This window comes from Mandrillus leucophaeus, unplaced genomic scaffold (genome assembly GCF_000951045.1).
Source record: "Mandrillus leucophaeus isolate KB7577 unplaced genomic scaffold, Mleu.le_1.0 Scaffold765, whole genome shotgun sequence".
NCBI classification, from domain to species: domain Eukaryota; kingdom Metazoa; phylum Chordata; class Mammalia; order Primates; family Cercopithecidae; genus Mandrillus; species Mandrillus leucophaeus.
In genome coordinates this window covers 207,763-221,210 of record NW_012108308.1, presented here as the reverse complement: position 1 = coordinate 221,210, position 13,448 = coordinate 207,763, and the positions used below count along the sequence as shown (strand labels likewise).

At 39.3% G+C, this 13,448-nt stretch overlaps 1 protein-coding gene across 2 annotated transcripts in view; it reads right to left on the bottom strand.

The window, feature by feature from the left end:
* ZBTB40 (zinc finger and BTB domain containing 40) overlaps window positions 1–13,448 on the bottom strand; it is a 90,081-nt gene that overhangs the window by 44,303 nt on the left and 32,330 nt on the right. For both annotated transcript variants that reach the window (XM_011966571.1, XM_011966569.1), the window contains 2 exons: window positions 3,606–4,370; window positions 2,716–2,849 (listed from right to left, as the gene is read on the bottom strand). In XM_011966571.1, the coding sequence (XP_011821961.1) occupies window positions 2,716–2,849; window positions 3,606–4,302 (831 nt within the window). In that variant the 5' untranslated portion in view covers window positions 4,303–4,370. The remainder of the gene's footprint in view (window positions 1–2,715; window positions 2,850–3,605; window positions 4,371–13,448) is intronic.

Sequence of the window (13,448 nt, the reverse complement as noted above, 5' to 3'; positions counted from 1 at the left end):
TGACAGAGCGAGACTCCGTCTCAAAAAAAAAAAAAGTAACAGCAAACCATCTCATGTGTCAGAGTAAATGGCCATGGCACCAGCATATTATAAGGCATTCAGTGAAAAGGGGGTTTCAAGGTCTATTAGGTCTAAAATACTGAGTTAATGTATAAACAAACAATAGCAGTTGTTCCCTACTGATCTCCTACCGAGTGTCTGGCATTTTACTATGAATTTTATTTAAATAATCGTAATTCACAATGACCCCATGATGTAGGTGATAGTATCCCCATTTTACAAACAAGGACACTGAGGCTTATGAAGATGAAGCTGCCTAAAGTCACAATGCTAGTAAATAGTAGAGCTGGATAAATGAATTGTATATCCACACAATGCACATGACTCAGCAATAAGAAGGAATGAACACATAACAGTAGGGGCGTATCTCTGTAGAGTTCACAGAAAAAGAAAAAAGGGGAAAAAAAAAACCATGGATGAATCTCAAGATACTTACGCTGAATGAAAGCCAGACAAAAAATACATACCATATGATTCCATTTATACAATACTCTAGAAAATACAAACTTATGTACAGTGACCGAAAGCAGACCAGCAGTTACCTGGGATGTGGGTAACTGGAAGGGGCAGGAGAGAGGGAGTACACACGGACATGAAGAAACTTTTGGGGGTGATGGAGATGTTTACCATCTTGACTGTGGTGATGGTTTCAGGGCATATACCAAAACTAATCACACTGTACAGTATACCTATGTACAGGTTACCGCATGTCAGTCATAGCTCAATAAGGCTGTCTGAAACAAACTATGAGACAGAGAGACAGAAGTAGAGGCCCAAGTACAAAGCAGCATCTCCCTAACTCTGTTTAATTTTATGTTCTTAAAGTATCTGTTCCCTTTTTCTTTCTGAAGTTCAAATATTTATTACGGACTGTAACAGAATAGGCTTTAAAAACAGCCACCAAGTGATTTGCAGAGCTCCTACTCTGACCTCTAAAACTGAGGAAGAAATAAGTCTATAATGATCACGAATAGCAAATCAGTGTTCATTTAAAGGACCATTAATGATATTGCCATCAAAAAATTAGAACAAGAAATGGAAAAAAAGAAAGAAATGTTGAACGAATGCATGTATAACAGACATTTCTTGACCACCTGTTATATGCCACATACTTTTAGGTACCAATGTTAAAAAAGAATGCATAAGACACAGTTCACCTAAGTATAAAGGTGACACTAATAACTTGAGTATTGCTGATCTAAGGAATAACGTTACTCCTCTGTAGCCAAAGTTAAGTAGAGAGGAAGCCTTAAGAGAAAATGAAGAGGTGTGTCTAGAAGTTATCAAGGTAACAAACTAATGACAAAAAATGATGGATTGAACAGTTAAGAGAACATGCAAGTGCAAAAATATAAAACCATAATGTCCTTCAGCATAATCAGTACAAAGAGTACCAAGGATTTATGACTTGAAACCTCCCAAAGAGAGTCATCAGGGTTAGCCCAGCCTTGTAACTAGCTTGTCTCCCAAGAAAACAATGTATAGCCAACTGTCAATTAACACAGCTAAAATAAATACTAGACCTTGAATTTGTTTTTTAAAAAAGTAACTTGCTATGAATCAGGAAAACATTTAATTATTAGAAGGCATGTATTACTTGGATTAATACAAAATTGCCTACAGCAACATGGGAGGATCGACCCACACTACCCCCTACCAATCAGAGGAGCAAGCCTGCTGGGACAGTGGCCTCTCGCTCTGCCAGCGGCCTCTCAGAATGGGGAAGCAGGGCTGGGAGAAAAGGGAAATAAATGGAATTCTAAATTGGTTGTGGAGGCGAATCCTGCAGGGTCAGGTGTGAAGAATCAAGTATTGAGAGATCACACAGGTAGGAAAGCGTCTCAACTGAGTTACTTAAAAAAGAGGTCAGCTAAGAAAGCATGATAGCCATTTGGCAGTTTTCTGTCAGGCGATTCCTAAACACTTATACATATATGCATCACTTTTACCCTGTTGGGAGGCAGTATAACTCAGTGTGTAAGGGAGCAGCGCTAAAGTCAGAATGCTGAGGTTTCAATTCTGGCTCAGGGTCATATGAGCTCTGTGACCTTCTCCAAATTACACCACCTCTTTGAGACAGTTTTCTCATGTATAAAACAGGACTTAACAATGATACCCACACTGATGATTTTTGTGAAAATTAAATGTGATAACACATATGCCAAGCTTAATACAGAAAGCGTTCAATAAATGTTTATCATTACTGTTTTTATGTCTGAAAATGGCCACTGTTATTCCTAAATATTGGATGTATTTTACCAATAATTCATATATATAAAGTCCTTTTTGTCCATATTTTGAGTATCTGTTGTTTTGTTTTAATTTGAATTGTTTTAAGTCTCAGGTTTGGGGTTATACATGGCTACCTTCTTAAATTTATCTGTGATTAATCAGGAGGAAATGGTATGATCAGTTAAGTATCCTGGATCAAAACTGGTTAGAAGCTAGGATTCTCCTGGTGATCAAAATGTAACTTCATTTTGAAAGTATCTTGCCTGAGTACTTTTGCGAGACTGCCCTTCAGGGAATAAATTTTTAAAAATTAAAGTTTCAAAACATTGAAACCCTGGGCTATTTCCGCCCCATATGGAAAGTTAGTAAGGTATCCTGAGAACACTAAACTAGCAAACAAGTACAAAAGTCAGAGGTACCTACCTCCTTCTGTGGACCTTTAATTTCTGAACACACTTCTAGTTTTTTTAAAACATCCTGGGTAACCATGAGTGCATCTGAGAAGATACCTTCATTTTCTAGAAGAAAATTCAGCTGGTAATGTTTCCTTTCACATGCTAAATGTGGAACAAAATAAAACAAATCAGAAATTCATTACTTGAAACAAATTTTTACAAGTTTCAGCTGTCTGAGCATCTTCGGGTCATATACTGCACCTAACTGATCTCTATCTAGCACATTAGTTATGAATAACAGACAACAGTATCTCTCACAGCTTCCTCCTTTGTGCTGGCCTCAGCCTGATTAAAATAGCAGATAATCAGCAGGGTGTGGTGGCTCACGCCTATAATCCTAGCACTTTGGGAGGCTGAGGCGGGTGGATCACGAGGTCAGGAGTTCGAGACTAGCCTGGCCAACGTGGTGAAATCCCGTCTCTACTAAAAATTCAAAAAATTAGCTAGGCGTGGTGGTGCATGCCTGTAATCCCAGCTACTTGGGAGGATGAAGCAGGAAAATCGCTTGAACCCGGGAGGCGGAGGTTGCAGTGAGCTGAGATCACGCCATTGCACTTCAGCCTGGGCAACAGAGCAAGACTCCGTCTCAAGAGAAAACAAAACAAAATAAAAAAAACAGATAATTATCAAAATGGTACATCATTATTCCAATACTGCTTTTCTGCTCTGTAGTTCATGTTTGGACTTTCAATGTTCAAAAACACAGACACTTTTAAAAGAAGAATGGCCCAGAATGGTATTGCACTGAATATTGGTTTTCTACCTAACAGCGGTCTTTGATAAATTTATTAATGAAACATTAAAACTGATAAAGATCATTAAAAACAGAAGGATGGATTATAAGACAATGACTGTTACCTGGTTCTGTGCTTGTCTCCTTTGCCTCACTAAAGGTTTGCACAACAGGGGAGGGGGAACAATCTTCAGCTGTGTTAGGAGTCTCCACTGAGGTCTCTGCATTCCTCTGGCTCTCCTGGGCCGTGGGAGAATTCACACTCATCTCTTGTGAAACTGCAAGGACTGCTTCCTCAGTCTCAGCTTTCACAGGGCCCCCTGGAGTGGCAGAAAGCTCTGGGGAAGAATGAGGCTCTCCAGCACCTTCGGATGAAAGGATTTCTACTTGAGGCTTCTCTGGTTCCTTTGTGGATGTCTCTGAGGATGGCGCAGAGACATCCCTTACCACCTGACCCTGAACAGAGCAGTTTACAAGGCTGGTCAGAAGATTTTTGCAGCTAACAGCCACATCAAACATCTGTAGACTGTCTGCTAAGGAGATGATTTTGGAGAAGTTGTGCTTGCCCACAGGTAGTTTGCCCGTGTACATCATTTCCAACAAGAGCGCAAACTCCTCGGGGCTCACCACAGATGCATCGATGGAGATGGTATCTGTGTTATCCAGCAGGGTTTTGAACAGGAGGCTGGCAGCAGCCAGGACAAGCTTGTGAGCCCTGAAGTAAATGGTACCAATGGAGATGGTGCAATCACAGAACTGTTGCTCCTTGCACAGAGTGTAGAGCTGCTGCAGCAGCTGCCGGCTGTAGTTGGGGAGCTCCATTGCGTCAACTCTGCCCCAAGAACTCCTCTTCCTCTCCTCTCCTAGAGTCGGCTTCGGGGGGACAGGCCCTAGAGAAAATACCCACAAAATACGAGGTTAAAACTTCAAAAAACCATAGGGGAAAAAAGGCCTTGAATGAAATGCTAAATGAACAGAAAGGCAGTTCACTCATTCATTCAACAAATGTTGCTTAATAGGGAGGGACAGTATGCCAGGTATACTAAATCAATAATAATCATTATGTGTTTAAACATATGAAAGAGACTGCGCATAACGCTTTGTATAGACGATCTCATTTGATTCTCACAATGACTCAGTGGAAAAGATATTATTTCCTCCCCATTTTACAGATGAGATTGGAGCTTCGAAGGACCCAGAGAATCACCCTAAGGAAAAACAGCCATCTCAGTGACTTCAAAGCTCTAACTACACTACCATTCCTGCTCCCAAAGAGCTCTCAGCCACCTAGAGGAGATAAATATGTAGATGGAGACTTATAATACAATGTCCTTGGCTTATTCAGTCTAGCCCTAACAATGGACCGAGGTCATCATTCTCTTCCTCTGAAAACACATTTTTCACTTGGTTCTCCTTCTCACTCACTAGCCATGCCTTCCCAGACTCCTTGGTTGGGTCCTCTGTGTCAGTGCAGCCTTTAAAGCTTGGAGTGCTCGAGGACCCAGTCATGCCACCTCTTACCTTCCCTCTCTTCTGATTCCATAGCTTTGAAATGTCATCTAAATGCTGACAGCTTTCAGATTTATGTCTCTGGCTCAGACTGTTCCTCTGAACTCCTGATGTAGACCTCCAACTACCTACTCAACATCTCCAATTGGAACCTGGTTTCTGAAATGTAACATATCCAAAACTCTCCTGCCACTTTCCCACCTCACAGCCGTTCTGTCCTTCTCGTTCTTCAGACTAAAACCAAGCCATCCTTGACTTTTGCTTTTTCTCATATGCTATATCTGATTCTTTATAAATCCTGTTGGTTCTACCTTCAAAACATATCCAAACTCCAACCGCTAATTTCCTTCACTGGCTCCTCTCTAGTCAGTCCAAGCTGCCATCATCTCTTACCTAGATTACTGCAGCAACCTCCTAATTAGCCTCCATCCTCCCCTACTGCTATCATCCTATCTTCGACCCAGTAGGCAGAGCAACCTACTCAACACACAGCCAGATCTTGCTGCTTCTTTGCACAAAAAGTCTTAAATGGCTTCCAGTCTTGGAGTAAAAGTCAAAGTTCTTACAATGGCCTAGCAAGCCTTTAATCGTGATCTGGCTGTCATCGGCTCCTAACCTCATCTTCTACCACTCACTCTCCCCCTCACCCGTTCTGCTCTGACAACTCCGCCTTCCTTGCTGACCTGGGAATATACTAAGCATGCTCTACGTTCTCTGCCTCAGGGCCGAGCATGCTTAGTATATCTGTGCGTGGCTGGCTGGCTTATTTCTACCAACCCTTTGCTCAGAGGCCATGTTAGCAGTAAGGCCTTCTTCCCTGACCATGTTTTTACAACAAGCAACCTCTCCTCCAACCTCAGAACATCCCGCTCCTTCGTCTGCTTTGTTTTTCATCATAGCACTTATTGCCTACTGACATACTATATTTTTATTTGTTATTATCTATCGTTCTTCACTAGAATATAAGCTCCATTAGGGTACGAACTTAATTTTATCATCTGCTGTATCCCAATGCTTAAAATTCTGCTTAACACAAATACTGTTGATAAGTTGGTAGAATGAATAACTAACTAAAAGGAAACATAATGATGGATTTGTACACAGAAACACAGTTTGGGGGATAGGGGAGTACAGGAGTTAGAGTAAAGCTTTGAGGGAATAACAGCCGACCTGTGTCTTAAAAGATACGGACACACAGATGAGGTAAAAAGAATGGGAGGAAAAGGCAATCCTGGCAGGGATGCCTGCATGAGGCACACAGATAAGAAAACATCCCGTGGTGGCAGGCAGGAGGATTAGGAGCTGAGATTATTACTGGAACATAAAGCAGGGAATAGGAGTGTTAAGAGATGAATCTGGAGAGGCAGGCAGGGGTGTTGGCCACAGAGGGATATATAGGCTATGATTACGAGCTTGGATTTTATCCTAAAAGCAATGAGCAGCCATTGAGGTGTTTGAAGGGCTTTAAGCAGCAAAGTCATGTGGTCAGATATGCATTTTAAATATACCACTTAAGTAACATGTGAACAGAATTTGAGGGGGATAATGCTGGAGACGGGCTCTATTATTGCAGGAGATCAGGAGAAAATCAATGAGGGCTTCAAGCAGGAGAACTGGTAATAGGAGAGAGCCAAAACACATTGCGAAAGCATAGCTGTCATGACTTAGGGGCTGAATGATGTGAAGGATGGAGAGAAACAATTCCCAGGTTCCTGGCTTGGTGAGTGGGTGGATGATAAGATGATCCTGATAATACAAGAACAGACAGTTTAGGGGGAGAGACATCTAGTTCAGTTTTGGGTTTGAGGATCTTATCTTTGTGGATCTTTGAGGAAATTATATAATCTCACTTGTATAAAGAAACAAGTGCACCAAGAAAAGGGCAGAAAGACATATGTCAAAAAACCAGCAATTGCTTTTGTTAGAGGATTATGGATGATTCTCTTTCCACCCCACCATTTCTACATTTACTGACACTGAAATTGACAGATAAAAACATAAATAAAAATATTTCAGAGTTCCAGTTTCCATTCTGGCATGTCAGGAGCTTAGAAGTCACCATGTCCTAAAAGCAAACAAAGCTGAACAAACTGAAAAACCAACAACCTTCTTTAATTAATCAAAGAAAGGTCACAGGGCAAATCATTGTCCCTAAAATTAGAGACAGGTAGACACAGAGACTCACAACTTAATGAACAAAAAACACAAGCCAGGCGCAGCGGCTCAGGCTTGTAATCCCAACACTTTGGGAGGCTGTGGCGGGTGGATCACTTGAGGTCAGGAGTTTGAGACCAGCCTGGCCAACATGGCAAAATCTCGTCCCTACCAAAAATATACAAATTAGCTAGGCATGGTGGCAGGCACCTGGAATCCCAGCTACTCAGAAGACTGAGGCAGGAGAATCACTTGAACCTAGAAGGCAGAAGCTGCAGTGAGCCCAGATCACACTACTGCACTCCAGCCTGGGCAAAAGAGGGAGACTCTGTCTCAAAACACAAAACAAAACAAAAACAACATATGAACAAAAGCCTCTGTAGGAACAAGCGCCAGTTTAAGAAAACCTGAACTGCAATCAATGAATCGCTGGAGGCTCAGTGTGCACAACTCTGAGAGTTAAAATTCTGGGGGGGACTCAGTCATGGGGGGCCCCCAACACTTCTGTGAGCTTTACCTCCTAGAGCTCTAACAAGTCCTCACAATGAATACTGAAGAAAAATTCCCTCTTGCTTCCAGCAGCGGGAGAGGGAAAAGGAGCCATTTTGAAATCTGCCAGAGCACTCTGTTTTTAACAAGGCCCACCTTCAAGAAAAGCATTTTACAAGAGCCTAACTGGCTACAGTTTTCTCAGAGTCTAACCTACCTGGAGAAAAACAGATATCGAACTCCAGCTCCCTCCAGCCATCCTGTACCATCTAAGGAGCAAAAAAGCCTGAGAGTACTTGGGAAGTTCACAGCCCAGGGGCACAAGCTCACCAAAAGAGTGAGAATCCCAGGACTAGAGAAAGCTTCTCCTCCCCTACACCCTACTACCACATCAATAAAGGCCTAGCTATAGCAGTTCCTTTTATGCAGTACATCATGTCCACCTTTCAATAAAAAATTACAAGGCATACTAAAAGGCAAACAAACAAACAAAACCAAAAAACAGTTTGGAGAGACAGAGCAAACTTCAAAACCACTCAGATATAGCAAGAATGTCCAAATTAGCACAGCAGGTTTTTTTGTTCTGTTTTTGTTTTTTTTTAAGACTATGATTACATATCCAGGGGCTTTAATGGAAAAAGTACAAAACATGTAAGAATAGATGGATAATGTAACAGAGAAACAGAAATTCTAAGAAATAATCAAAAAGAAACGCTAGAGATAAAAAACACCATAACAGAAATGAAGACTGCCTTTGATAAGCTCATTAGTAGACTGAACACGACTGAGGAAAGAATCTCTTAGCTTGAAGATGTAACAATCCAAAACTAAAAAGCAAAGTAAAAAAAGAAGAAAAAAACAGAACAGAATATCTAACAGTGGGAAGACTAGAAAAGAAATAACTAATGCCAAATGGGGACACCGGAAGGGGAAGAGAGAAAAGCAGCAATATTTGATGCAATAATGACTGAGAATTTCCCCAAATTAATGTCAGACACCACATCACAGATCCAGGAAACTCAGAGGACATTAAGCCTAGGCATATAGTTTTCAAATGTCAGAAAATCAAAGGTGGCCATGGTAACAAAGAAAAACAAAATACAATGTATTAATATCAGTATCACTGTATACCCCATATACATTAAAAACATAAGGTAATTTATGAATGTCCACAAATATAAACTAAATAAAATGATTCAATTCCTTGAATGATGCAATGTGTCAAAACTCACACACACAGCAATAGACTATCTGAACAGGCCTATATCTATTAAAGAAGGTGAATCAATAATAACCTCCCCAAAGTGGAAGCAACAGGCCCAGATATGTTCACTAATGAGTTCCACCCAATATTTAAGAAAGAAATTATACCAATTCTCTACAAACTCTTCCAGAAGACAGAAGCAGAGGGAATACTTCCCAACTCATTCTTTGAGGCCAACATTAACCTTCTACCAAAACCACACAGAGATATTACAAGAAAAGAAAACCACAGACCAGTATCTCTTGTGAAGACAGACGCAAAAATCCTCAACAAAATATTAGCAACTTGACTCTAACAATGCCTAAAGAGAATTATACATCATGGCCAAATGGGATTTCTCACAGGTATGCAAGGCTGGTTCAACATTCAAAATCAATTAATGTAATCCATCGCATCAACAGGCTAAAGAAGAAAAATCATGTGAATATGTCAACAGAAAGATGCAGAAAAAGCATCTGGCAGAAATTCAATGCCCATTCATGATAAAAACTCTAACAAACCATAAATAGAGGGGAACTTCCTCAACTTCATAAAGAACATCTACAAAAAACCTACAGTTGACGTCATTTATAATGGTGAGAAACTCAAAGTCTTCCCACTGGGATTATAAACAAGGCTGGGATACCCCGGTTCACCACTGATCTTAAACACTGTACTGGAAGTCCTAGCGAATGCAACAAGACAAGAAAAGGAAATAAAAGGTATACCTTTTATTGGGAAGGAAGTTAAAACTGTCTTTGTTTGCAGACTACATGATTGTCTTTACAGAAAATTAGAGAGAAATGACAAAAAACTTCCTGGAACTAACAAGAGATTATAGCAAAGTTGTAAGACATAAGGTTAATATACAAAAGTTAACTGTTTTCCTATATACCAGCAGTAAGGTAGAATGTGAAATTAAAAACTTTACCATTTACACTAGCACCCTAAAAAGGCAAATACTTAGGTATAAATCTAACAAAATATATACAAGATCTATATGAAGAAAACAACAAAACTCTGATGAAAGATATCAAAGAACTTAAAAAATGGAGAGATACCCCATGTTGTTAGATAGAAATATTCAATATTTTCAGAGACTCAGATCTTCCCCATGACCAAAATAGCTAACTCAATATTGAAGGAGAAGACTAAAGTTGGAGGACTGACACTGACTTCAATATTCACTATTTTAAAGCTACAATAATCAAGACAATGTGATATTCGTGAAAGAATAGACAAGTAGATCAGTGAAACAGAACAGAAAGCCCAGAAACCGAGCCCACACAAATACAGTCAATTCATCTTTGACAAAGGAGCAAAGGCACTAAAATGAAGCAAAGAATATCTTTTCAACAAGTGATGCTGGAACCAATTGGACATTCACATACAAAAAAAAAAAATGAATCTAGACATAGACCTTACACCCTTCACAAAAATTAACTTAAAATACATCAGAGACCTAGATGTAAAATACAAAACTATAATTCCTAGAAGTTAACATCAGAGAAAACTTAGTTGACTTTGGTTATGGCAGTCTTTTTAGATACAACACCGAAGGCACAATCCATGACAGAAATAAATTTTGCTCCATGAAAGACAATGTCAAGAAAATGAAAAGACAAGCCACAGACTGGGGGAAAATATTGGCAAAAGACACATCAGATAAAGAACTCTCAACACTCAACAATAAGAAAACAAACAACCCAATTAAAAAATAGCAGAAGACCTGAACAGACACCTCATCAACGAAGATATGCAGATGACAAATAAGCATATGAAAAGATGTTGTACATGGAATGTCTTTAGAGAATTGCAAATTAAAACAACAAGATATCATCACACACCTATCAGAATGACCAAAATCCAAAACACTGGCAATACCAAATGCTGACGAGGACGTAGAGAAACAGGAACTTTCATTCAATGCTGGTGGGAATGCAAAATAGTACAGACATTCTACAGATTAACAGTTTCTTACAAAATTAAACATACTCTTGCCACATGATCCAGTAATCACATTCCTTGGTAATTACCCAAAGGGGTAGAAGACTTATGGCCACACAAAAGCCTGCACACAATGCTTATAAAGCAGCTTTATTCATAATTGCCAAAATTTGGAAGCAACCAAGAAGTAGATACAATGAATAAACTGTGGTACATCCAGACAATGGACTATTATTCAGTGCTAAAAAGATATGAGATATAAATTCATGAAAAGACAGGGAGGAAACTTAAATGCATATTTCTAAGTGAAAGAAGTCAATCTGAAAATGCTACATACTTTATAATTCTAAATATATGATGTTCTAGAAAAGGTAAATAGATAGTAAAAAAGACCAGTGATTGCCAGGAGTCAGAGGAGAGGGAGGGATGAATAAGCAAAGCACAGAGGATTTTTAGGGCAGTGAAATTATTCTTCATGAATCTACAATGGCAAATATAGGTCATTATACATTTGTCAAAACCCACAGAATGCATAACACCAACAGTGAACCCTAATGTAAACTATGGACTCAGGGTAAGAATGATGTGTCAATGTAGGTTCATCAGTTATAAGAAATGTACCACTATGGTGTGAGACGTGGATGGTGGGAGAGGTTATGCATGTGTGGGGAATGGGAGTGGGGAGAGATCTGCAAACCCTCTGTAATTTCTGCTTAATTCTGCATGTACCTCAAACTGCTCTAAAAAATAGTTTATTAATTAAAATAAAGATTTGCCAAAATAAGTATCAATGTTTCAGTTCTAACTACCCCAGCCCCTTCTACACCATGTACCTAATATTGTTGGGCATTCATGAATTCATGAGATTTTTTTCAGCTTGATCAAAGAAAATCTTTAAGAATGTCTACCCCTACTTTTTGAATACAGTCTGTTTTAATCTATATTATAAAAATGCACATATATTTTTAAACAAATGAAGAAACAGTCCTAGGAGGTAAGTGCCTTTCTCTAAAAGAAGTAGCTCGAGTAGGGGAACTGGAATTTTTATCTCTTGGTGTTTTATGGAAAGAGGGGGGAAATTCCATAAGATTTAAAACTAGGAAAACATTTTTTTAAATTTTAAATTAATTTAATATTTGAGAAAAATCTGAACAAGAACTCAATTTGCAAATAACAAAAGACCATAAACAGGCACTGATGAGGTTTTTCTAAGCAACAAATTATACCAATGTAATGTGATTTTTTTTTTTTTTTTTTGTAAAACAAGACATAAGTCTTATGGATTACAGTAAACCAAAAGACCAACCTGGACATACATTAGATTTTTAAACATTCTTATTAGTAAGAAACAAGTGACTGGGATTATATTTTCGGTAGACTCAAACTTAAAGGTTGCTTTTAAGTTTCTGGGGAAGGTACTCACGTCAGATTAAACAAGAAGAAGATTCGCCCAAGATGCAGAGGGAGATATTTCGAGCATTATGTGGTCAGAGCTATTTAATGTTTTTGTGAACAACTTAATAAGAAGAGAAAAAGAAAAACTTCAGCAGAATGAGCAACTGGGCAAGGTTAAAAAGCCAACTGAACCTAATTATCTAGCTTACCAATATATAGATACTAAAAAGATGGTTATAAGCTTGAGCAGTAAAATGAAAATGGGAACCGTTAAGGCCTAAAACATTCAAGGGTGGTCAATGGCTACATAATGAATCCAAGTTGGCAATGTCGAAAATTGAAAATTTACTGAGATTAAAGCAATAGTAATTAAAAAACAGACTTTTGGCAAAACAGCACACTGAGCTGAAGTAAATGGATCTTTTTCTCCCACTACAAACACACAGAAATGCTGGATAAAACATAAAAAATGCTTTTAAAATACATAGGCTTGAAAAAAAAATTAAAGAAAAGAAATCCCTAGGTACCTGAAATGAAAGAAATATCAAAATCAAAGCTAGAACAGTAAGTGGGAATTGAGACCATGGTGGCCCACAGGGGTTTCAAACTCCTGTACAGGCCCTAAGCTGGGAGGAGGAAGCATTAATGCTCACATGAAGACTGCAAATGTAGCTTCAGGCAGGTAGAAGGTGGGGAGTTAGCACTGAGACCCTTGAATAAAGCCCAGAGCCTCAAACTTCGATCCTTCCTTGATATGCGGTCTGAAAAATCTGCTCACTGGCTCAGGGAAACAACAATAAGAGGTGCTTATTATCTAGGCCTTCAGCAGGAGAAAAGGTAAAATGCACATCTATGCCACACAGAGGTATAGCATCCAAATTTATACTCTGTATCATACAGGAATCTCAAGTCAGGAAATTAACATAAAAACTGGTCTCCAGCATGCAGCAGAAAAAAACAAAGGGACTCACATAGAGAAAAAGAAAAACACAGAAAAGGGCCAGGCGCGGTGGCTCACACCTGTAACCCCAACACTTTGGGAGGCCGAGGCGGGCGGATCACGAGGTCAGGAGATCGAGATCATCCTGGCTAACACGATGAAACCCTGTCTCTACTAAAAAAAAACAAAAAACAAAAAAATTAGCTGGGCGTAGTGTCAGGTGCCCATAGTCCCAGCTACTCGGGAGGCTGAGGCAGGAGAATGGTGTGAACCCAGGAGGCGGAGGTCAGT